The following is a 22,014-nucleotide window of genomic DNA, read 5'->3' as shown; positions in this document are numbered from 1 at the left end:
GCATGATATGTTTTAAGTTTAAGCTGTACTTTACGTTTTTGGATGGTTGCAATAATGTTATTTGCGTGGCAGACTGTCTTACAGTCGTACCTCAAGGCTAAGCACTAGAGGCCTTTCCTGAAGATGGGCTTTAATGGAGTGAAACTAATAACTTCATGATCTGTTTTCTTTTCATTGAGTTACGAACGGGAGTATTTTTCCCTTCAAGAGCTTAGTTTAGCTCAACAGATCTGCAGCAACAAAGCAAATAAATGCAGCTTCCACGACTTATATTCTGAGGAATGACTTTTAGAATAGAAAAGACCTACAAGGAAACACCAAAACCTCTAATTTAAACTAAGTTCAGGAAAATATGACTGAACCTCCTCGGTGGTTTTTGAGCATTCCGGCATTTCTCCAGGCCATGGAAAGGACAGCCAGAGCGCACTCCAGATTATGTAAGCACTGGATGATATTGATTAGATTCATATTTTTGAGTCACCAGTGAAGCTGCTGGTCTGCTGTTTGTATCAGCGCTTTGTTTGTCTGGTTGAACAAAATGCAGCCTCAGGGAAAGAACATGCAAAAGAGGATCACTCCATTCCTTAGCATCTTTCTTTTAATGGAGCAGATCACTCCCTCCTGCATCCTAGTTGTTTCAAGTTGTAGCTGCTGCTCAGGTTTCTTCTTATTATTATTATTACTATTATTATTATTATTATTATTATTATTAATATTATTATTTTGCCCATATAGACACTGTATGTCTGCTTTACAAAAGTTTTGATACCCCTTGAACTTCTCTAAAGGTTCTTAACTTAGAGACACGCACCTTTTTTAATATAAAAAAAGTATCGCAAACATTTGTATTCTGTCACTTTTGCTCTGACACCAAAAAATAAATTCCAGAGCAACAAACTGTCCCAATATAAATACATGTGTCTCTGTGAAGAGCACAGGCAGGACAGGAGTAAAGTTGTCTAGAAGTTTTATAGGAGAGTTAGGTTATGAAACATTATTCCTAAAGTTAAACATCTCACAGAGCAATGCCCGGTCTTTCTTCTGAAAATAGGAGTAAGGCACATCAGCAATTAGGACTGATAAGAAAAGCACTAATCAGAAAACCAGCAAAGAAGATAACCGAAAGCTGCAGAGATCCACTGCTCAGTCTGTTAACAGGGCAATTATTAGTTGTGTACTCCACAGTTCTGACCTGAAATGAAGGAGTGATGAGAAGAACGAATTTGTTCAATAGAGACCTAAAAAGTTGTTTTTAGTCGGGTCATATTCAGAGAAAAAAAATGGAAGAAGAAACTGTAAACCACACTGAACACACCGTCCTCGCAGTGAAACATGGTGACTGTAACAGCATCAGAGTTGGTAGGAAGACAGAAATGAATAGCCAGCGAGAGTGGAAAAACAAACAACGTGCTGGAGACTTGAGGTTAGGATGGAGGTTCACCCTCTAGCAGGACAGCGACCCTAAACAAACAGCCAGAGCTACAATGGAATGGATTAGATCATTGCATATTCTTGTTAGAGTGGCACAATTGTAGCAGGGCTTGAAATATGTTGGTATGAAGACGTATGAATACTTTGGCAAGGCATTGTCTTAAAAGCCATACGGCAGTGACATCTGAGTGGTGCAGCTGAACAGCCATTGATGGAAAAAGACGTCCGAATCAATTCAGCTTAAAACAGCAACCTGCCTTGAGCATCCCTACCTTTTAGACCGGAGCATATAAAGGCCCCCATCCACAAATTTATGGATGAAAAACATATGGAAGCTAATAATCACTTTTTCCTGAGTTCACTTCTCCATGTAGACATAGTCTAACTTCCTTTACTTACTTCTAGCTTTGGTTATAAGACCAACATCTGGAGCAAGTTTACAAGGTTGTTCTGATTGCTACATTTATTGCCTTGTCTTTGCATTTACATCATCTAGAATATCAGATTTAAAAATTGGGAACATTTAACTGGTTTTACATTTTAAATTAATGTAACGTAATTAATAGCAGAGCTAGGTACTCATTGTGAATATATCTGTGTTTTTTTATTTATATCCGTCTGTTGGTTGTCATCGATGCTTAAAGAATGAGTAATTCAGCGTTTTAGAAATGTGACCAATTTGTGTTCTTCAAAAGTTAACGACATTTTCTTTCTCAGGGAGGAGTGCCGCGCCCAGAGTTTTGGAGCGCTACAAAGCCAGAACTCAGGAGCAAGCGGCTCTCAACCGGGGCCTCAGTCGATCTATGGGCTCGCTGCCGATACAGGACTTACTGAAGGGAGACGAGGGTGCAGCTCCCCACAGTTCCCTGTCCGACTATCACACAAACTCTGACTCTTCCACAGATCTCTTCCCCAGAGCCCCCTCACTCCAGCACCAGCTTTCTTACCCCTATCTGCACCCGCTGCACCCCCAGATGAAGGGCCGGCCTGTGGAGCTGGACCGTAGGTCTTTACCTTACCAAGTCACAGACAGAGGGCCGAGTCAGCCCAGAAAGACCTGGGCTTCCTCTGTGGACTTGGCTTACATTGACCCAGAAGCTCTTCGTTTTGGAGCTTTGGAAGATGCCCGGAGAGGAAGCAGCGTCTTAAGCACGCATTCTGTGGGGAGGCGGAAATCACCTTTGTCTGTGGCCAAGGAGGTGGATTATCGGTACTCTGAGTTTGGTGAGCTGAAGGGCAGAATGCCTCATCACTTCTCTGCCCTGTCTGTCGGCTCTGGGCTCCCTGCCGCATATGACAGGATCAAGGAAAGACAGAGGAAACTCCAGGCACTACAACAGGCGGTAAACGGTGAGTAATGCTGTCATGAATGAAATATATATGTACTGTGCTCTGCACAACTGTGAATCTTCTGCTGTCACACTGTTTGATTCAATCCAGATCCTTGAGTTCAGCTCTAGAGAGGGAGATTTTCATAACTCCTCCATGTTAAGAGGGTTTTCAAAAATGCAGAAGTGAGTCATTTTAGTAGTTATTCATATTTTTAAATTGTTTGCAAATTACTAGTGAAGTATTTACCCGGGTTATTCCATGACCACTGCGACAGACTGGCGACCTGTCCAGGGTGTACCCCGCCTCTCGCCCGGAACGTTAGCTGGAGATAGGCACCAGCACCCCTCCCGACCCCACTGAGGGACAAGGGTGTTCAGAAAATGGATGGATGGATGGATGGATGGATTCCATGACCAAGTACCGATAAAACCGTTGTCAAAAATGTGTGCTACTGCTCCTTTTCTGCAGAATAGCTTTATTTAAACCAGGCTTTCGTCATCATGTGATTAAAAACAATCACTCTTTTTGCCAAAGGGTCATTTATAAAGTTACAATATACTGTTAGAATCTCAGCCAACTTGTGAGACTTTGTGTCTGAGTCTCTCATCTTTTTAAATAGAGCATCGTCTTGAAACCAAGATGCTCTTAACTTTTACCTGGATAATACAGGTAGTAATAAAACTGTCTATATCCTACCTTTGAACTTTGTCTGTTCTACAGCAGTGTTATTCAAAAGAAACAATTATTTTACTCATTTATGTTTTATTAACTTATTCATGTTCAGGATTCACTGTGTACTGTGACTGTCATTAGTCAGGAGCTGAGCACATGACACATTTTTTGAAATGTATTTTTAAATATGTGGTTTTTGTCACTTCTAGTTTATGCTTATAGTACATTTGGAAAGTATTCAGTTCTTCACTTTTTCCACATTTCTTCAGTTCATCCTTTTTACGGGTCATGTTAAACAAATCTTCAAACAAATGCCCATTATGGCAATTTAAGATTTTTTTGAGTGTTTTGCAAATTTGTTAAAAATGTAAAAGTCAGAAAACACATTTGCGTAACTATTCTCAACCTTTGCTTAATACTTTGTTGATGGAGATGAAATTTGAGCTGTTTTCACTGATCATCCTTGAGATGCTTCTGCATCTTAAATAAAGGTCACCTGCAGTAAATTCAGCTGATTGGACGTGATTTGGAAAAACTCACACCTGTCTATATAAGGCCTTACAGTTGAAAATGGTCAAACACCAAGCATGAAATAAAAAAAAAAAAAGTAAATGTTTATAGACCTCTGGGACATCATTGTCTTGAAGCACATGTCTGGGTAAGGATCCAGAAATACTTGTGCTGCTTTAAAAGTTCCAATGAGCTCAATTACCTCCATTATTGGTAAATAGAAGTTTGGAGCAGCAGGACTCGTTCCAGAGCTGGACGAAATCAAGCAATCTGGGACAGAACGACCTTAATCAGAGAGGTGACCAACAACCCAGTGGTCACTCTGACAGAGCTCCAGCGTTCCTCTGGACAGAGAGGAACGCTCTCTGGATTGGTGGATTGGCCTTCCAGAAGGACAAACCACCAATCAGGCCACTCTGTATGGTAGTTTTATCAAATGGTATATGAAGGACTTTAAAACCATGAGAGACAAAATGTTCTGGTCTGATGAGACAAAAATTGAACTCTTTGGTGTGAATGCCTGGGTCATGTTTGGAGGAAACCAGGCACAGCTCATCACCAGGGCCATACCATCCCTACAGTGAAGCAAGGTGGTGACGGCATCACTTCATGGAGATGTTTTGGAGCAGGAACTGACAGACTATTCAGGATAGAGGGAAAGATGAACACAGCAATGTACAAAGACATCCTGGATCAAAACCTGCTCCAGAGAATCTTGACCTCGGATGGATAATTTTTCAGCAGGAAAATGATCCAAAACATATGGTACAGAGCTCAAAAGAGTGGCTTAATAACCACCCTGTGAAATGTCCTGGAGTGACCAAGCCAGAGTCCAGAGTTGAGACTCATTAAACATCTCTGGAGAGATATAAAAATGACTGCACAGACGAATCCACCCAACCTGATGGCGCTAGAGAAGAACTGCAAAGAAGATTGAGCCAAACTTCCTAAAGTTAGGTGAGCTAAGCTGGTTGCAATATTGAAAAAGACTGGAGGATGGAATTGCTACCAAAGGTGGATCAACTAAGTATTAAGCAAAGGCTTTGAATACTTGCATAAATGTGATTTCTTGGTTTTCTATTTTTAATAACTTTGCAAAAATATTTTACCCACATTGTTTGAATAGGGTATTTTTGTGTAGAATCTGAGGAAAGAGGTTAATTTAATGTTGGAATAAGGCTGCAACATCAGAAAATGTGGAAAAAGTGAAGCAGTGCGAGTACTTTCCAGTTGCACAGTAATCAGTCCCTTGGAGATCTTTCCTGCCTGGAACATTACTCTATCCCAAGTGAAGACAGGATTTCCTTCATTTCCTGTTGTATATTTTATCTATTGATTACCCTCTCTGACTACTTCTTCTTCCTCTAAATAAAAATCAGTTTTCTTATCTAAAGAAATGAAACAAAACAACTATTTAAATATTAATTGCATAGTTTTTTGTTGTTTTTTTTTGGAAGATTTCTTTTTTTTTCTTTCTTTTTGTAGCATCTTGTTTCCATTAGACAGTGTCTTTGTATTTCCGAGTGTCTTATTTCACAAAATTTGATGGTCATACACCATCAGTCTCAGACGATAGTCATGGAAGCCTTTGTTTGAATTTTGTGAGGCTCTTAACGTTTGACGGGTGTCCTGCTAAGTCTAAATCAACACACTATTGTTAGTGTTTTCTGAAGGTTGTCACCGGTTACACGCCGCTAAAAAACAGAAAAGGCACAAATGACGTACATTAAGTCTTTCACCACCTACCTTTTGAATACAGGCACTGCATCACATCCCTCATAACAAATGCTTTGTCATTATATTGCACAATATGTGTTTTTTTGTGTGAAACACCGTAGCTAGGTCGTGTTATCATTTTGTAATAAGTGTTTAACAGAACATTGTCTGAACTTGAACTGTGATCCTCAGCATTTCAACCCATAAGCCGTGTGATGTTTTGCTTCAGCCCTGAGACTTAATCTTTTATGTCAGTGTTATTCAGCGTAGGAAAAATGGGAAATTAGACAGTGTAATTAATTGGCAATTTAAAGCTGATTATATTTGACAGATGGAGAGAAATGTGGACCACAGTGGGATGATGTGAGCAGCCAGGCACTTGGCTACCAGCTGTGTATAGGAGTTGAACTGCTATATGGGTTCAGAGCTGGTTATTGGCTGAAGGGAGTATCATTAACATTGGCCACTCAGCAGTGTTTAGACAGAATGAGTCAGTGGCACGAAGGTCACCCGAATTACTGTTCTAATTAAAGAACAGCATAATTCTAGCCTTTACCTTATTGTCACACGTGTTATGTGCAGCTATTCCTTTGATGCACCTCTGTTGCTTACTAACAGAGGTATAGTGGAAAAAACTGTACCGTTGCATGCTTGGGCAAATCACAATTGCTGCAATTGTGTAATTACCTAGTACAAAGCCCCCCAGAGTTTCTGTTTCTCTCAAAAGCTTTTTGTGTTCTTGGTAAAAGCTCCATAGGGAGGCTGCTTTTAGTCACTGACTCACATGTACCTGTGTGGGTTTGAAGGTCATCTGGTGACTATGAAGAAAGGATTAGGGTTCAAACAGGCATAAACTAATCTGCTCTCTTCTATACTTTCCTTTCATTTCCTTATTTTTTCCAGACCCCCACCACTCTTTTTACTCTTTACTTGTAGCCTCCCGACTTTGCCGGCAGCTACTTCTAGCAATACAGCATTATTTTCTATAGATGTGCCTTGGGGCCTTTCTTTTCTCAACTTCTTGATCACAATTGAATTCCACATTGATATGACAAAATAATAAGACAATTCATTTTTATATACATGATAAAGGAAGCAATCAAACTATGGCTACTATATTTGTCCCGTTTTTGAATACAGATTTCAATAAAACCAAATGTTTGCGCTTTGCAGTGCTTGTTAAACATCTATCACTCTATTACATGTCGAGCCCCAGCTCGTAATAGTCAACTTTTTACTTGACGTAGGTTCAAGCACTGGTGTTTCTCGGTAAATAATTGAAGATGTTACTAGAAAACTGCAAGACATCAGAATAGAGAAGATTTTTACACTTATTTCAACGAGATTGTATTGGAATACTAAAATCCCTAAGTATCACGCTCAGTATTTTATGAATGCTATCTATAACTTATTAAAATTCTTCCATCGCTGCAATGTCACAGCACAGGTTTTATTAAAATGCTGCTCAAATGTTACAGGAATTGGCTAAAATTAGCCTCACTTTGTGTCATCCTGAGCTGTGCAAACACTCGGTTCAGGTCACACGGATGAAAATTTCCTCACCTTCCTTGGTTCAGCTCCAACTGACAGAAGTCCAACTTGCCTTTTGATTAATTCAGCTATTAACCTAATTGGCACATTTAAACACTTATACAAGGTTTATAGAGCTTTGAACTTTTATCGTCATTTCCAGAAGTTATCATTAAATTTGAAAAACTAAATAAAGGGTCTGTAACACCATGGCAAAAGTAAAGGCCAAGACTGTTTTCTCTAAGGTGGCAGAAACAAGAACGGTGTTCTTTCTCGTCAGGACATTTCATACTTTACAAGAATTCAAGTGTAGAACTGCTGGGAGGACATTATAGGTCCTGACTACTTGTGCAATATGTCTTAAAATGTGATGTGGTAGTTATTACACTGTGAGTAGCTCAGCATTTGTAGTTCTTCACCATGCAAGAAGAAAATTGTGCTTGCTATTAGGTAAAAAGTGTTGAATATTTTTTTGATACTGTAAAGCATATTAGGTTTCATTTGTAGAGACCAGTTGACATTTCTTTTCATAATGCAGGTAATACACAACTTATGTATTTTTATTTTGTGTTTACTGAAATGAAAACAACTGAGCTTCACAGAAACGTCAACCACAATGACTTATTCCATCCCTAATATTACAATTTGATATTTCTGTTTCTATGAGCAATTATTATTATTAAGAGGGAGTCATGGAGATGTACTTTCTAACTTCTAGCAAATCAGAATATCTCCATATTTTTTATGTACTGTAATAATTTAATTAATTTAAGCTCGATATTGTCTGTCGTTTGCGCTGACTCCCATCACTGCTTTTGGAGTAACTTGGCGACTTTTACCAAAAGTGTGTGTTGGATTGGTTACATTTAGTTTTTACTTGGGCAAATTTAAACCACTACTTTCACTTGAACTTGAAAATTGCAACACAGTATTAGTCCGCCTTTGCAAAATGCCTGTGCGTCATTAGGGACACACACCTCATGAACATGATGGGGCACGATATTTTTTTTTAAAAATTTTTCTAAAATTACAGCAGCTTAAGAATACAAGTTGTTCTGTTGAAGGCCACAAAAAAGCATGAGCAAGGTTCCTACAGAGTCTGGAAAAGCATTCAGTTTGATCAAAGTGTTTTCAAGGAGTGCATAAAACAAAAAGGGAGGGGTTGAAAAAAATACTTTTATTTTCTGTCTTTGTTTTTAATCCCCTGGTCAGCATAATACATTTGGACCATTGTAGGTGGTATAGTTCTTTTTACCTTCAAGCTGCTTTGGGTTCCTGGGCTTTCAGAATGGAAAGAGTTGGTGAAGGATTTGGCACAGGCTCCAAACCAGCCCAGCTAAAACAGCATAGCGCCACAGCCATAGGAGGCGGTGGTGCAGTGTATTAGACAGAGTACCATGACGTTTTTATTTAGTTTTTATTTTCATCAAAGGAAAGTAGAAATAGTTTTATTTCAAAAAATCAGTTTTCAAAGAAACCCGTTTTATTTTTTGTTTGGAATAAACAAAAGAAGGAAAATTGGAAGGATTAGATGTGTGTATTCAAAACATTAAAGGAGTTGAGGATGTTAACTGGAAGAGTTCCCCATGTTTTTCTTGTTTCTGTTCTTTTCTGCAGTAAAGTGATGGCACAGGCCGTTTGTCTGTCTCAGTTTGCACAGAGACTTCCTCAGAGCTTCTTTTCCTCCTCCTTTGTTCAAGTCTTTGTGTTGTCCACTTGCCTGTATGTGCAGAGGCATGTTTCTACCTGGCCACCTCTTTGTCTTCCAGCACCTTGACGACTCCAGCCCCTCCCCCCCTTTTTTCCCAAAAATGCTTTAGTCTTCAATGAGTAGAAACTTTTCCTCGCCTACCCTGAAGCTGTAATTGGAGTCATGCATGGCGGATGAGGGAATTCCTAAGATTATTGGACTTTTCCGGCTCTTGGCAGCAGGTTATGCAGCTTTGAGCTGAGGTCAGGTCCAGTATGGAAAATGATAAAAGGAGACTTGTAGATGAAAGAGGCGAGATGGTTGTTCTGAGTCAGTGTAATCACAACACTGCCGTGATTATTTTCCTAGGCCCCTTACTTTGAAGATTGTACTTTGGAAATTGTTTGGAAAAAATAACAGATATTAATAAATGTTTTGTAACTATTTAAGCTAATTTTGTAATCTTAAATCATGCTAAATCTTATTGTAATGCTCTCTACAGCATTCCACAAACATTGTGAATTTTGTGAATAGACATATACTTACTTATGTGATGCTTAAAAGTAAATGTATATAAAACCAAAACTATTTTTTTTTTCTATTCAGCTGAACTTCTTTGGAAGGGTGAGGTTTTCCTTTTTACATTTGTGGAATGAAACTTAAAATAATGCCACAAGGAAGTGCTATTTCATGTAACCTGTTTTAATGCGCTTTAATTAGCAGTTTGCCCTTTCAGCTTTTAACAAGAGCGGAGTAGTTATAAAACAGCACTCACTTAATAAGGGTGAGATGGTTTTTCTGAAAGTCGCAGTATTTCAGCCAGCTGACCAGCAGTAGTTTAGATGAGAAAACTCAGTTTTCTGGTTAATCTGCAATCTGACAACCTTCTGCCCTGACTTGAAGCAGTTCATTAAGCTCAAATTAATTGTTTTTCAGTTGAAATTGAAACATTTTTCTCTTGCATGTATTTTAAAATCCCCTTTTGGTAGGAGCTAAACGGGTTTAATTCTTTGTCTGCGTTATATTTTTTCTTCACCCATTAGGTTTTTAAAGAACTGCCATATCAGGTTATCTGGGCAAGTGACTGCATGTGTGGGTAACTGCATGAGTTGGTTTTTGGGAAAATGTACATGTTTTTTTTTTTTTTTTTTGTCTTAACTGCATGGGAAAACCGCACAAATGAACCACCTTCTGAACCTTTTCAACTGCGTGATTGTGTAAAGGGAACTCATGATTCACTGCAGTAGAGGACAGGAAAATTATCTTAGGTGACTGTTTGACTTGCTTCTAAGATCAATTCAGCTGCATTTACTTTAAATGCGCTTCCTGAAGCTGTTTGCCGAACTGAACAACCATTGTCGTCATGAAGAGAAGAAAGCTCGGCTGTATTGTGAAACGGAACAGAAATTCTTGAGCAGTGACTGAAGAATGTGGTTTATTCAGGCTGTGCAGCTGACACCGAGGAGCAGGACTTTCAGGTTCTGTGAACTTAGCAGAAAAACACATGACACTTTGGTTAGGGTTCAAAGTTTATTGTTTGTGTTTTCTTCTTACATCTGAGTTACGTTCATTGCAGGGTTTATGAAGCAATACCTTTGCGGAAACATGTGTTGAGCTGGTCTCTGCTTGCTGTGGTTCTACCAGTTAAGCAAGCAAGAGAAACGCTAAAACCCTGATTAAAAAACTTGACAAGAGGCACGCCTACACACACGGGGTGAATCCACCTTCCTGTAGAGCTTCATATTCCTTCTTATTAGCAGTGTTTACCAACAGCATGACTAATACCTGTATCTGTTCTTCGTTGTGCTGTCGTGTTCAGTGTTACGGAAAAATCTAAATGTGTTTTCGAATGGCTTCAGGGGATGAAAGCATGAGTCGCTCATCAATTTGTTTGTCAAATTCCCATTATAAAAAGCGACAAGGTTTTTGTTATGGAGTTTCTGTTTGATGTGGAAGTGCAATCGGCTTCATCCTAACATAAAAATGTACCAAACACATCAGTGTAACCATTATGTAGTGTCATATGCATGGTGGTTGTGTTTCCCCCCCGTTTGATTCATGATCATGATTGTTTTATTGTTTCTTATTGAGATAAATGTTATTCTTTCAGACCCTGTTCACACCCACCAAAGGTACCACAGTGACTACAGCTCATCTAGTGAAAGCCCATCAGTGGCCTCTTCAGATCCAGACTACAGGCTAGGTAAACAATCCTTAAATCTTTCAATGTTTTTGCATCGAACATATAAAGAGGCAAAAATTTATTTTATTTAGCTTTATATACTTACTTTAAACCTATATTGAATTATTAAACTAACAGCTGAGAAGACTTAAGAAGCAATTCCAAAACCAAACCCTGTTTTAAATTTATTCATTCCCTTTCTATTGAAATATATTTAAAATCATGGCAACCGAGATACGGAAAAGCTTACAGGGTTTAATTTCTCTTAGTGTGCTGCTGTAACGTCATGTCACTTTACTCACACATGTTCAGTGGATGTCAGCAGATTTTATTCATACTCCCGGCTTTGTCTGACTTAAGTGTTCTGAAACCACGATTCTGCTCAGACATGTTCTTGCAAGTTTAATCGCATCACCTTGTGGGTGTCGGAAGAGGTGTGTTAGATTGATAAAACTAAACGTGCTGCTTTGTGCTCGCCTGTGCAGCTAATATTCCCACATCTCTTGCAGCTAAGAAACCCGGCGAGGTGACGAGGTACGGCTCCCAGCTGGCGCTCGCAGAACAAGACGCCCTGTCACTGAGAAGCCACAGCTCACAGAGACACAGGTAGTAAACACAGGCCCGGTGCAGCTGTGCATCAGAAGACGTATTGTCCGTCACAAATTGACACCCTGGAAGTTACTGCTGCTTGGTATTCCTCCGCTCAGGGTAACTCAATCCTAGCAGAAGTTGTTTCACGCTGATCCTTGTCAGCAACCCCTCTTTGCTCTCCAAAAGGTATGCGAAGTTCTGTGGGAAACAGACTTCACTGTTTTGTTGAGATTTTCTCTGACAGGTGAACACAAAGTAAAACCTAATTGTTTAGTGGAAGGAACATGATGCATGCATTGAAACCTGCGGTAAAACAGTTTTCTCCCAGGTTGCCACGTATTTCGCTCCATCCATCTTCCCATGAACTGTGACTAGTTTTCCAGTTTCTGCTGAACTAAAGCATCCAAATTGCATGATGCTGCCACCACCATGTTGATGTGCAAAGTTGACTTTCTGCAAAGCACAGCATTTTTTTTTAGTCTCACCTGATCAGAGCAGCAGCATTCCTTCACGTTTTCCTGGTCTCCTGCATGGCTGAGCAATCTTGATTGACATTTGTGGTCGTAATATTGCAACATGTGAAAAAGTTTAAAGGGTCTGAATTATTTTCAGTTTATCTTTGTTTAAACCTATTCCTAACTGGGCATCAACCTTAAAGCCATATTAGGTTTCATTTTGTCTGAGCATTTGGCTCATCCTGGTTATTCCATAACACTGAGATTCAAAGCCATGCAAACTAATTCACAAGCCAGAATTGAGAATAGCACACAACTTTGAACTTTGCAAGGAAGAAAATCAAATGCAAACACAAGGAGATGCAAATTCCACACACACACCCAGAACCGATTTAGTACGAGCCACTCTGCTCCTGGATGTACTTGGCGTCATCTATTGTTTTTGTTCTTAATGAGTATTGGGAAGTCAGAATTTCCTGAGTAAATGGTAATATTATGAATAGACTGCTTTTTGCACATGCAGGGTTAATTTATTGATTTTTGTGTGAACATCCCTGTCCTGAGAAAACATGATGCGTCTGTGAGTGAGCCTGTGTTGACTAATGAGTCTGTCTGTTGATGATGATGATGATGATGAGCTGGTATCTGCCCTTCCTACCCTCCAGTCAGCAGAGCAGCATCAGACAAAGCTGTCCCATTTTGGTCCTCTGGGCCACACACAGCTGGTTTGGCACAGCAGGATCGCCTCATGCCTCAACAGTGAGGTCATCTGATGTGACATTTACATTCAGTCCTCTTGATCTCTCTAATCTCTGGCATCACAGGCCTAAACAGCCTGCTGTTGCTATGCCTTCTCCCAAAGAGAAAATCATTTTGATCTGTCGCTCTGTTGCCCCCCCGTCTCTGTTGGGGTGGGGAAAAAATAAATAAATAAATCCTATATTTTGTGAAGCTTGTGTGCAGTTTGCCACAGACACCTACAAAGGCATCAATCACACAAGAAACTGCTGAGCTAACCAACTAACATTTGGTTCCCGTAAGGCTAAATGAAGGGCCTGCTGATGAAAGTGCCGAGATGCTCCTCCAGAGGCAAGAGGAGGAGGTGCAGCGGCTGCAGACGCAACTGGCCAATAGGCTTTCCAGGGCCAACTTCTACTCTGCAGACGAGCCCCTGCTCCAACCTCAGGCTTCAGCACTTGACCTTCAGGACCCTCTTTACGCTCCTCTATCGCTCCGCAAAACCAAGGTTTGTATACATTGTGAGTCATTGCTTAAAGATATGCACCAAAAAAAGATAACTGTAATCCATCATAAAGACAGCTGTTAAGATACTAATCCAGAAAGCCCTAAAAGCCATCATTTATACACCTCTCTTTCAGCTTAGCCCCCCTCCCCCTCCCCTACATGCAGGCAGCTTGAGGCTTGTTTATAATGCAGTTTTTGATGATTCGTGTACAAATTTAAATTGCATAAGCTCACTTGCCACAAACTTGTTGATTCCGTGCTTATTTGATGTTTTGCAAAAGCCGCTGACTGCAGTGTATAATTCATTCCGGCCTTTGTGGGGTTAATTGTAAATACATGTGGGAATTTAAGAGTTTGCTCAGATTTATTCCATCAATTATTGCAAATTTAGTAAAAATGTTTGTTGGTAAATGCAAAAACAAATTTGCTGATGTTGGGAACACATCCATGTGTGAGACATTCTTCCTCACATGTTTGTGGTGTGTTTAATTAATGTGATTTAGGATGTCGGAGTTACCATTTGGAAACTTGAGTTTGTGCACAGCCACGAAAAGCTGCAAAATATAAACTGAGTGAATACGGCTTTCTGTGATTGCTTTTTCTCTGTGCATTACCGACAGAGCTATCATGGACCCGAGTTTGTGAAGATGGCCAGCGAGCCATCGGTAACCTTATCTGTGCCTTCGTCACTCATGGTGAGATTTTAACTCTGCTCTTTCTTCAAATAAAAGTTTAACTATCCGTTTTGGTAACTATTGCTGTTTCATCCCTAGCAACCGAAACGAAGCAAGGTGGAAGAAGTGCAGAGGAAGGTGGGTGTTGTGCTCCTGAATGGGCAAAAACTGGAGCTGGGCTGTGACCTGAAGGCAGTTTGCAAAGACGTTTTTGATATGGTGGTGGCTCACATCGGCCTCGTGGAGCACCATCTCTTTGGCCTTGCATACCTCAAAGGTAATTTGGAGATTTTGGGATTTATATATTTGTAGTTGTATATCTCTTGTCGTTTTAGTCACAGTCACCTGTCTTGTGAGATCTATTTTTTTTGTTTTGTTTTGTTTTGTTTTTTATCTATCTTGACACTAAATTCATCCTCTTTAATACAAATATATGGTGCTTTGGAGAAGTATTCATACCCCTTAAACATTTCCATATTTTGTTACATAAACTGAAAGATGAGTTTATTCTACTGGATTTTTAAGGGATCAACACAAACCAATCATCTGTCCACAAAGGACATGAAATGATTGTCAGCATTTTTATTTATAAAAATCATAAAAGTCTTGTCTGTTGTTGTATTCCACCCCCTTTTCTTCACCACCTAATCAGATTATTGTCTGTGATCACAATCAGACACTACTTTGTTTTTTCAGTCTGATTTATTTTCCATTTTCACTCTGTCATCTACTTTAATTCACTTTGTCTCTAAAAAAAAAAAAATAAATCCCACACAGAAACTGAGTTTTTCTTCGTCGAACCCGATGCCAAGCTCACCAAAGTAGCTCCTGATGGATGGAAGGAGCATCCCAAGAAAAGAAGAACCGACGTGCCTTTTAACCTTTTCTTGCGGATCAAATTCTTCCACGATGATGTCAACCTCATACAGTAAGCGTATATTTTTACTCTGAGTAACTCTGCTGCCCAATATATGATTCCCTGGGACAGCACAATTAACATTATATAATATCAAGATCTATTTGACACTTTTTTTCTTAAATCTGTGTGGAAAACAGGCATGCTATGACCAAACATCAGCACTACCTACAACTAAGGAAGGACATCTTGGAGGAAAGGATGCGCTGCAACACAGAAAATGCCTTGCTTCTGGCTTCCCTGGCATTGCAGGCTGAATTTGGTGACTACCAACCTGAGGTAACCAAGATCATGTTTGAGTAGTTGAAATGGAAATGTAAACCGAGTTGGATATATAGAATATAAATTTTGACCCTCTTATTCCATGTCACAAATTCACATAGCTACATATCTTTATCTATATGCAGCTGGTGATATAAGTATTGAACACATCACCGATTTTCTAAGTAAATGTATTTCAAAAAGGAGCCATTCACATGATATTATAACCAGGTGTTAATGTCTGTGCTGCAGCTTCATGGGAAGACGTATTTCAGGCTGGAGCACTACCTGCCAGTGTCCATCTTGGATAAGGTGGACCAGACGACTCTCCGGGAAGAACTGCCTAAACTTCACAGTAACTACTATGGCGCATCAGAATCAGAGGCAGAGTTTGAGTTTCTCAAGGTTAGGATCGTTTTATATGAATATATAAAGTGCTCTAACGCATTGAATTTGAAACTTACTGCTATTTGGATTCCATAATGTATAATAAATAAATAAACAAACACAATACTAAGTAAGATAATGATTGTATTTCTTAGTAAATAGCTGATACTATCTCTTAGTAGCTCAGTAAATATTTAAATATATAAATATTTACTAAGAAATACTAAGTACATACATTATAAATGGAGTTTGGTCTATATATAAAATCCAAATTGCTAATTCTTCTCAATATTTGACCTTTTTGTGGATCTTTTATTTGTCTCAAGTACTTTATTTATGTATTTATTTAGTGTGTGTGTGTGTGTGCGTGTTTTAATTTTGGGGTATTTAACATTTAAGAACCCTCTGTGTTGTTTGCCTTAAAGGCGAGCCAGAGGCTGGCTGAGTATGGAGTCCATTTCCATCGAGTCCTTCCAGAGAAGAGGTCTCAGTCAGGCGTCATGTTGGGGATCTACTCCAAAGGCGTGCTCATTTTTGAAGTCCTTAATGGAAATCGCACCCCAGCGCTGAGGTTCCCCTGGAGGGAGACCAAGAAGATTTCCTTTGCAGTGCGCACTTGTCTCTTATTTTGAATCTCTTTAAATAATATCAGTTTTTTTTCTGGAAAGATTAGATTGAATGTTTGTCTATTTCTTTCTTTCTTCCTTAAGAAAAAGAAAATTTGTCTTCAGAACACATCGGATGAGGTCAAACACCTTTTCCAGACCGACAGCAACAGGACGTGTCAGTATCTGCTGCAGCTGTGTTCGGATCAGCACAAGTTCCACCTGCAGTCGAAGGCGCGACAAAACAACCAGGAGCTGCAGGATCTCGGTATGTCTGAAGCAGAGAGTCACAAACATCTAAACGTCAAGCTAGATGGAGTTTGCAAATGAATTTGGCTAGCTTATGAAACTGTCGGCTTGTATTTGTGCAGCGGAATACAGCTATTGTTTTAGCACAACTTTAAAACTCTGTATTTCTGCAGCTTCAGTGATCTGGGGAGAGAGGTCTCTGCCGAAAGCAATGAGAACATTATTTAAAAAACTGTGAAATCACCTCTTAGTTGTCAACAATCTCAGATGTTGCATATTAAAATAGTTTTGAACATTAATCAATCTTTGTGTGTACCATATTGAATAAAACAGGCCGAGAAAGAAAAATGAGCTCCAGTGAGGAAAATAAAATGCAGGAATGTTTAATAATGACTATCAAAACTATGAGCAATAATTGTACTACAATAGCTGTGCCTTATAGCACACCAACTCCATGGAAACAATCACAGAATAAAAGCTGCAAGAGCTGTCATAAAGGAGCACTTATAAAATACAAAATTCTGGGAGTTTGCTCTATTTTTTATTTTTTATTTTAATTTTTAATAAACACAATGTAAAACATGTCCAGCAACATTGCCAGTCTAAATCTCTAGAAAGTGACTTAATCTTCTACTGTCCTCTCTCCAAACCTGAATTAATTCAGACATCCATGCGTCATTTACCAGCCACTGATATTCATCATGTTCTACTGGGTTTAAATGTTACACTTGCAAACAAAAACACCACTTAATCCTGACGTCTATTTAAATGTTGTCAGAACATATCATCTGCAGAGGAGATTTACTTTAGAAGTAACTGAAATAAAAGGCTGGGAATATTCAACCAGGTAGAAACATCCTCTTATACGGCTTCACCTCGAAGGCTCAGGATACTTTCAAAAGTACAAACCTCCAACGAGCAAATTTCTACCCAAGTAATCCAATTTGGTTCTGAATCCTCCAGTAGAAAATATTTTGCATTTCATCTTCTCGTTCATCAGAGAACTGCCCCTTGAGCAGCATGCAGTACTCCGTAGACTCTCAGGGTGGAGACACATCAGCCCGGATAGCACGGCCCGTCAGCCTGGCCCAGAGCTTATCCACGCGCTCCAACCCGGACCACCTGAAGAGGATCTCCTACTCGGAGGTGGCTCTCAACAAGACGCCGGCCGGCTCTGTATTAGTCCATGACGAGCTCCACCTTCCAGGTTACAACCCGCTGGCCTCCACCGCCTTTACCAATCCACGGTTGATGAGTCGGTCCCACCACAACCTGGCGCAGATGTCGGAGCCGGAGCAGAACCCGGTGTTGGATTTGCTCCGTTCGTCAAACGCCAGATTGACGCAGCCCCAGTTAAACCAGGCAACTTCCAATTTCCAGCAACGTCAGCGGGCAAACTCAGACACCGACTCAATTTCTCATCTTCAGGACAAGTAAGTAAATAAAATGTAAATGTTAAGAGCTAAATGCATTTTCTGAACACACAAAAGTGCATATTCTGAGGAGAACCAGTCAGATTTTGGATTTTTACAGCTTTATTTTATGAATCATTTGTCCAAGTTACTTATTTAGATGGGTCTCGAGTAGGGCTGGGCAATAAATACATTTTATCGATTAATCAAATTTTCTATTTGACGATTTATTTTTTGGAAAATCAAGTTTTTGTTTTTTTGGTTTGTTTGTTTTTGTTGTTTTTTTTTTTATACCAATGCACTCTGAGTTTTTGTAGTTCATAGTGATATCAACCTGCCCTATCATCTTGTTTCACAAGCATATTTCGTAGTTTGTATTTACTTCAACTTTAAATTCAGGTCAACTTCCACAAGAAATAATTGAAATAAAAATTAAGTTAAGTTTCTGTCGTTTGTCATTTATTTCTAAGAAAGAAAGTGAGGGAAAAAAATGATTAGAGTCAGACTTGTTGTGAAAAAAATCCATTCCTCCCAGGCCTAGTCCAGTGTGTGTGTTTGTGGGTTGTTCCTTTAAACCCCTTTGTGCTGACCTTAGCACACAGTAAGATTATTAAGTGAGGATTTGTTTCAGGAACCTAACCTGTGCTTTGACTGTAGAGACACAACAGACGGGTCTCTACCTCTGCCTAATTGGCTCTCTGGGGGGAATCTCTGTGTGTGGGGGTACACAATCCCCTGTGTCCGTGGGAGGCTGTACCTGGCTCTGCGTTTGCTGGTTTATTTAGGGCTTGTCAATTTCACGTTGCCAGGAACTTCTAATGCATTGAGATTGCTTCGAACATTTTAAATAAACAGCTGGACTCTGAGAAACGGTTCGAGTAAAGCACATCGCTTTATATTGCATTTGGTTTCAGTTGTTTAGTTTTTGCCTCCCTTGTTCAGTGCTGAGCACAATCAAAGATGATTAACACTGGAAGGTGGAACAACATTCCCTCCCACCACATTTTGTTCCCTCTGGCTTCAAACGGATCTCTGCAGTTGTGAAACCTTCATAGAAACATTTAGCTGAGTTTTATCTCTTCAAATAGAGATTAATATTATTATTATCTGGAGAACGTTATTCATCCCTCTATTACTTCATGCTTGAACTATTTCAATTCCCTACATGCTGGTCTGTACCAGTCTTCCCTCCACCAATTACAAACTTTCCAGAATGCAGCGCTCTCATCTTCTGAAGGCATCATTGCGTCCAGTGCCTCCCAGTCCATTTTAGAATCAATTATAAACTTTTATTGTTGGCTTATAAAGTTTAAAATGGTCTTGTCCCACCATATTTATGTGGCCTTCCAAGCATTTACACTGCAGTCAAACAACCAGTTCCTTTTTAAATGCTTCAAGGTCTAAAGTGAAATAAAAAAAGCACTGAAGCTTCTGTGGAGGCTGAAACAAAACTGTTGAACGGAGTCTGGGATGACGTTGCTTCATTTTCCTTCAAGTATTTTTTGTTCAAATGATTTTTAAAGCACTTTGGCAACCTTTTTTTTAATGTGCTGTATAGATAAACTGGCATCTTTCTGTCTTTCTCAGGTCTTTGGGTTCAGTTCTCCAGAACAGCCCATCATGGCACCTCAGTCAGTCCAAAAAGGAGTCGGACTCATCTTCCATTGAGGACAATGGCCAAGCATATGTAGTTGGTAAGATTCATTTTTAGATGATTGCAAAGAAAACAGAATATGAAGATGTTTTCCTCTAAAGATTTCTTGCTCAGTCTGTAGACTGGATCTTAGTCTTACTCCAGCATTTACATGGCTGAAGTAAATTTTTTCCACATTATACTGAGGTAAAACCTACTTAATTGTTTCTTCAGTATCAGAAGAAACAATTCTCTAGATATCAGTTTTTTCTTTTTCTAGTATCCAATAAGAAGAGTGAGCAAATCTACATAAAAATCCTTTATTGCAGCTCTGACGGAGTCCCTCAATTCAATAACAAACTTAATTTACTTAAATTAACTAAAAATAACCACAAAAAAATAATAATAGAGATATATTTATATTTAATATTTCCTGAATGCAAATGTATTTATATATATATATATATATATTATTTGGAAAAAGCAAGAAAAGTATTGAAATATTTTCCTAGTGCACTATTTCAAAAGCAACCATAGCCTGATCATCAACAGAAAAAACATATCTCCTGTACAATAAATAAAGAGTGAATCACTAATGGCTGATCTCTTGTTCGCAGGTGTCAGTATGCTCAGTTCCTCTGGAGCTCCTTCAACTCCAGCTTCTGCTAATGGTATGCATGATGTATAAAAAAGGATTTGGGAACCTGCACTAAAACATGACCATTTTCTTCTTCTGTCAGTTGACCGTGCATGACGGTACAATCTGGATACAAACCAAAAATAGACGTCTGTAAATCTGACTTGTATAATCTAAAATTGAGCCTTTGTTCTGTTTCTGCTGCTGGCCTGTGGATCTGAACTTTGGCTACAGTCCCACTATTTAATAGCTTCATGCATGTCTCTCATTTCTTCTTTATTCTCGCTGCTGTGCTGAAGTCGGAGTCCTTCATCACCACTCTGTTTTCATCTAGATTAATGGTTACTGTGTTTTTTTTTTTTTGTTTTTTTTAATACGGTCGGGGTAGCCTACAGTTGATCCAGCTAATATTAAGAAATATTAAGAAATTCAAAGAAGAGGAAGTGTCTCCTGACAATGAAATATTTAACTAAAAATGCTACTTTTCATTTTACTTTATTTTATTGTACAGATTCTTTGAAGAAAAAGCTGAACGAGCTGCCATCTCTAGAGAGAGAGATCACAACTGTAAACTTAAAGAAAGATGCGAAATATGGGCTGGGTAAGAATCCATATTCATATTAATTTGTGATGTTTACTTCACCAAAGAGAGAGTTTCTCAGCATACAAATGAGCTCCACTTTTATCACAAACAAAGATTTTAATTAATGGGCTGAAATGGTTTAAACTCAGTTGGATTGAATGGACTCTGGAAGACAACATCAATTTTTTTAAGCCTTTTTTAAGTTACAAATGCTTAAGTCTGGACTTTGCTCATTCTTTTACCTGTTTTAGAACATGGCTTGTGGTAAACTTTGTTGAAATGTGTGTGATGTGGGGAAACAAAATAGGAAATATTATTACTTCTGCAAGTCTATATTTGTGCTTGTGGATGTTGTAGGATTTCAGGTTGTTGGAGGGGAGAACTCTGGCCGTACAAACCTCGGTACTATCATTAGCTCCATCACTCCTGGAGGTCCTGCTGATCTGAACGGACTTCTGAAACCTGGTAGGAGTCTCGTTCATAGAGACCTTATTTTTATACCCTGCTGTAAATTACTCCTTTGCTGTATTACTTTGTTGTTAACACTGACTAATTGTTTCAGGTGACCGGCTGATATCTGTGAATGATATAAACCTGGACGGCTATCCTCACGATGAAACGGTTAACATCCTTCAGAGCGCACCTGATGATGTCACTCTGGTTGTGTCTCAACCAAAAGAGAGGCTCTATCAGGATAAACGTAGGGACATAAATCTGTTTAGGTTGCAAGTAAAATGTCTGATTATTTACGTTCCTCTCAGGTTTACATCACTGCCCTTTTCTCTTCTTTTGTCAGATTCTTCTCCGTTTCTTCCCCAACCACCCAAATCATATTTTAATTCACCTAAACCTGCTCAGAGACCAGAGCGAGAGGCTGACCCGTCATCAGAGGAACATCATGGCACGGTCAGCTCCGGTCTTCCTCTCCACTGCACCGGCACTCCCACGTCTGCCTCCTCCCCGGTACCTCAGCGCAGCGGCCTCGGCTCTCAGGATTCCAGGATGAGCAGCTCTGCTAAAATCAACCAGCCGCCTCGCGATAGAGTTCAGCAGGCCTTGGAAAGAGTGAAAGCTGCCGCCTCCTCTGAAACTGCTACCGAATCTCGAGGACCAGAGCCAAAGGCTGAACTGAATCAGTCGCCTCCGGCTCTGCCTCCGAAAACTAGAAAAGTCAAACTTTCAGTAGTTCCTCCGGTTTCTGAGCAGTCCGACAGGGGGGATACGGACATGGATGAAGAGACTTATTCCAGTAGTCAAGAGAAAGTGAAGGCCAAAAAGGTGCGGTCCTTGTTGTTATGAATTT

General features: G+C 39.5%; 1 protein-coding gene across 7 annotated transcripts in view; it reads left to right on the top strand.

Moving 5' to 3' along the window:
• ptpn13 (protein tyrosine phosphatase non-receptor type 13) overlaps window positions 1-22,014 on the top strand; it is a 47,654-nt gene that overhangs the window by 13,171 nt on the left and 12,469 nt on the right. For 6 of the 7 annotated variants that reach the window (XM_007558888.2, XM_016674751.1, XM_007558889.2 and 3 more), the window contains exons 7-24: window positions 2,149-2,781; window positions 10,992-11,084; window positions 11,573-11,669; window positions 13,151-13,355; window positions 13,975-14,049; window positions 14,128-14,305; window positions 14,806-14,956; window positions 15,085-15,223; window positions 15,458-15,610; window positions 16,018-16,200; window positions 16,303-16,465; window positions 17,447-17,879; window positions 19,446-19,552; window positions 20,109-20,162; window positions 20,640-20,729; window positions 21,069-21,176; window positions 21,274-21,411; window positions 21,508-21,989. In XM_007558888.2, the coding sequence (XP_007558950.1) occupies window positions 2,149-2,781; window positions 10,992-11,084; window positions 11,573-11,669; window positions 13,151-13,355; window positions 13,975-14,049; window positions 14,128-14,305; window positions 14,806-14,956; window positions 15,085-15,223; window positions 15,458-15,610; window positions 16,018-16,200; window positions 16,303-16,465; window positions 17,447-17,879; window positions 19,446-19,552; window positions 20,109-20,162; window positions 20,640-20,729; window positions 21,069-21,176; window positions 21,274-21,411; window positions 21,508-21,989 (3,482 nt within the window). The remainder of the gene's footprint in view (window positions 1-2,148; window positions 2,782-10,991; window positions 11,085-11,572; window positions 11,670-13,150; window positions 13,356-13,974; window positions 14,050-14,127; window positions 14,306-14,805; window positions 14,957-15,084; window positions 15,224-15,457; window positions 15,611-16,017; window positions 16,201-16,302; window positions 16,466-17,446; window positions 17,880-19,445; window positions 19,553-20,108; window positions 20,163-20,639; window positions 20,730-21,068; window positions 21,177-21,273; window positions 21,412-21,507; window positions 21,990-22,014) is intronic. The other variant, XM_016674753.1, reaches the window with a different exon arrangement.

The sequence above is a fragment of the Poecilia formosa genome, unplaced genomic scaffold, assembly GCF_000485575.1.
Source record: "Poecilia formosa unplaced genomic scaffold, Poecilia_formosa-5.1.2 Scaffold100, whole genome shotgun sequence".
NCBI lineage: Eukaryota > Metazoa > Chordata > Actinopteri > Cyprinodontiformes > Poeciliidae > Poecilia > Poecilia formosa.
Note: the sequence above shows the minus strand (reverse complement) of the source record. Positions and strands in the feature narration are given on the sequence as shown.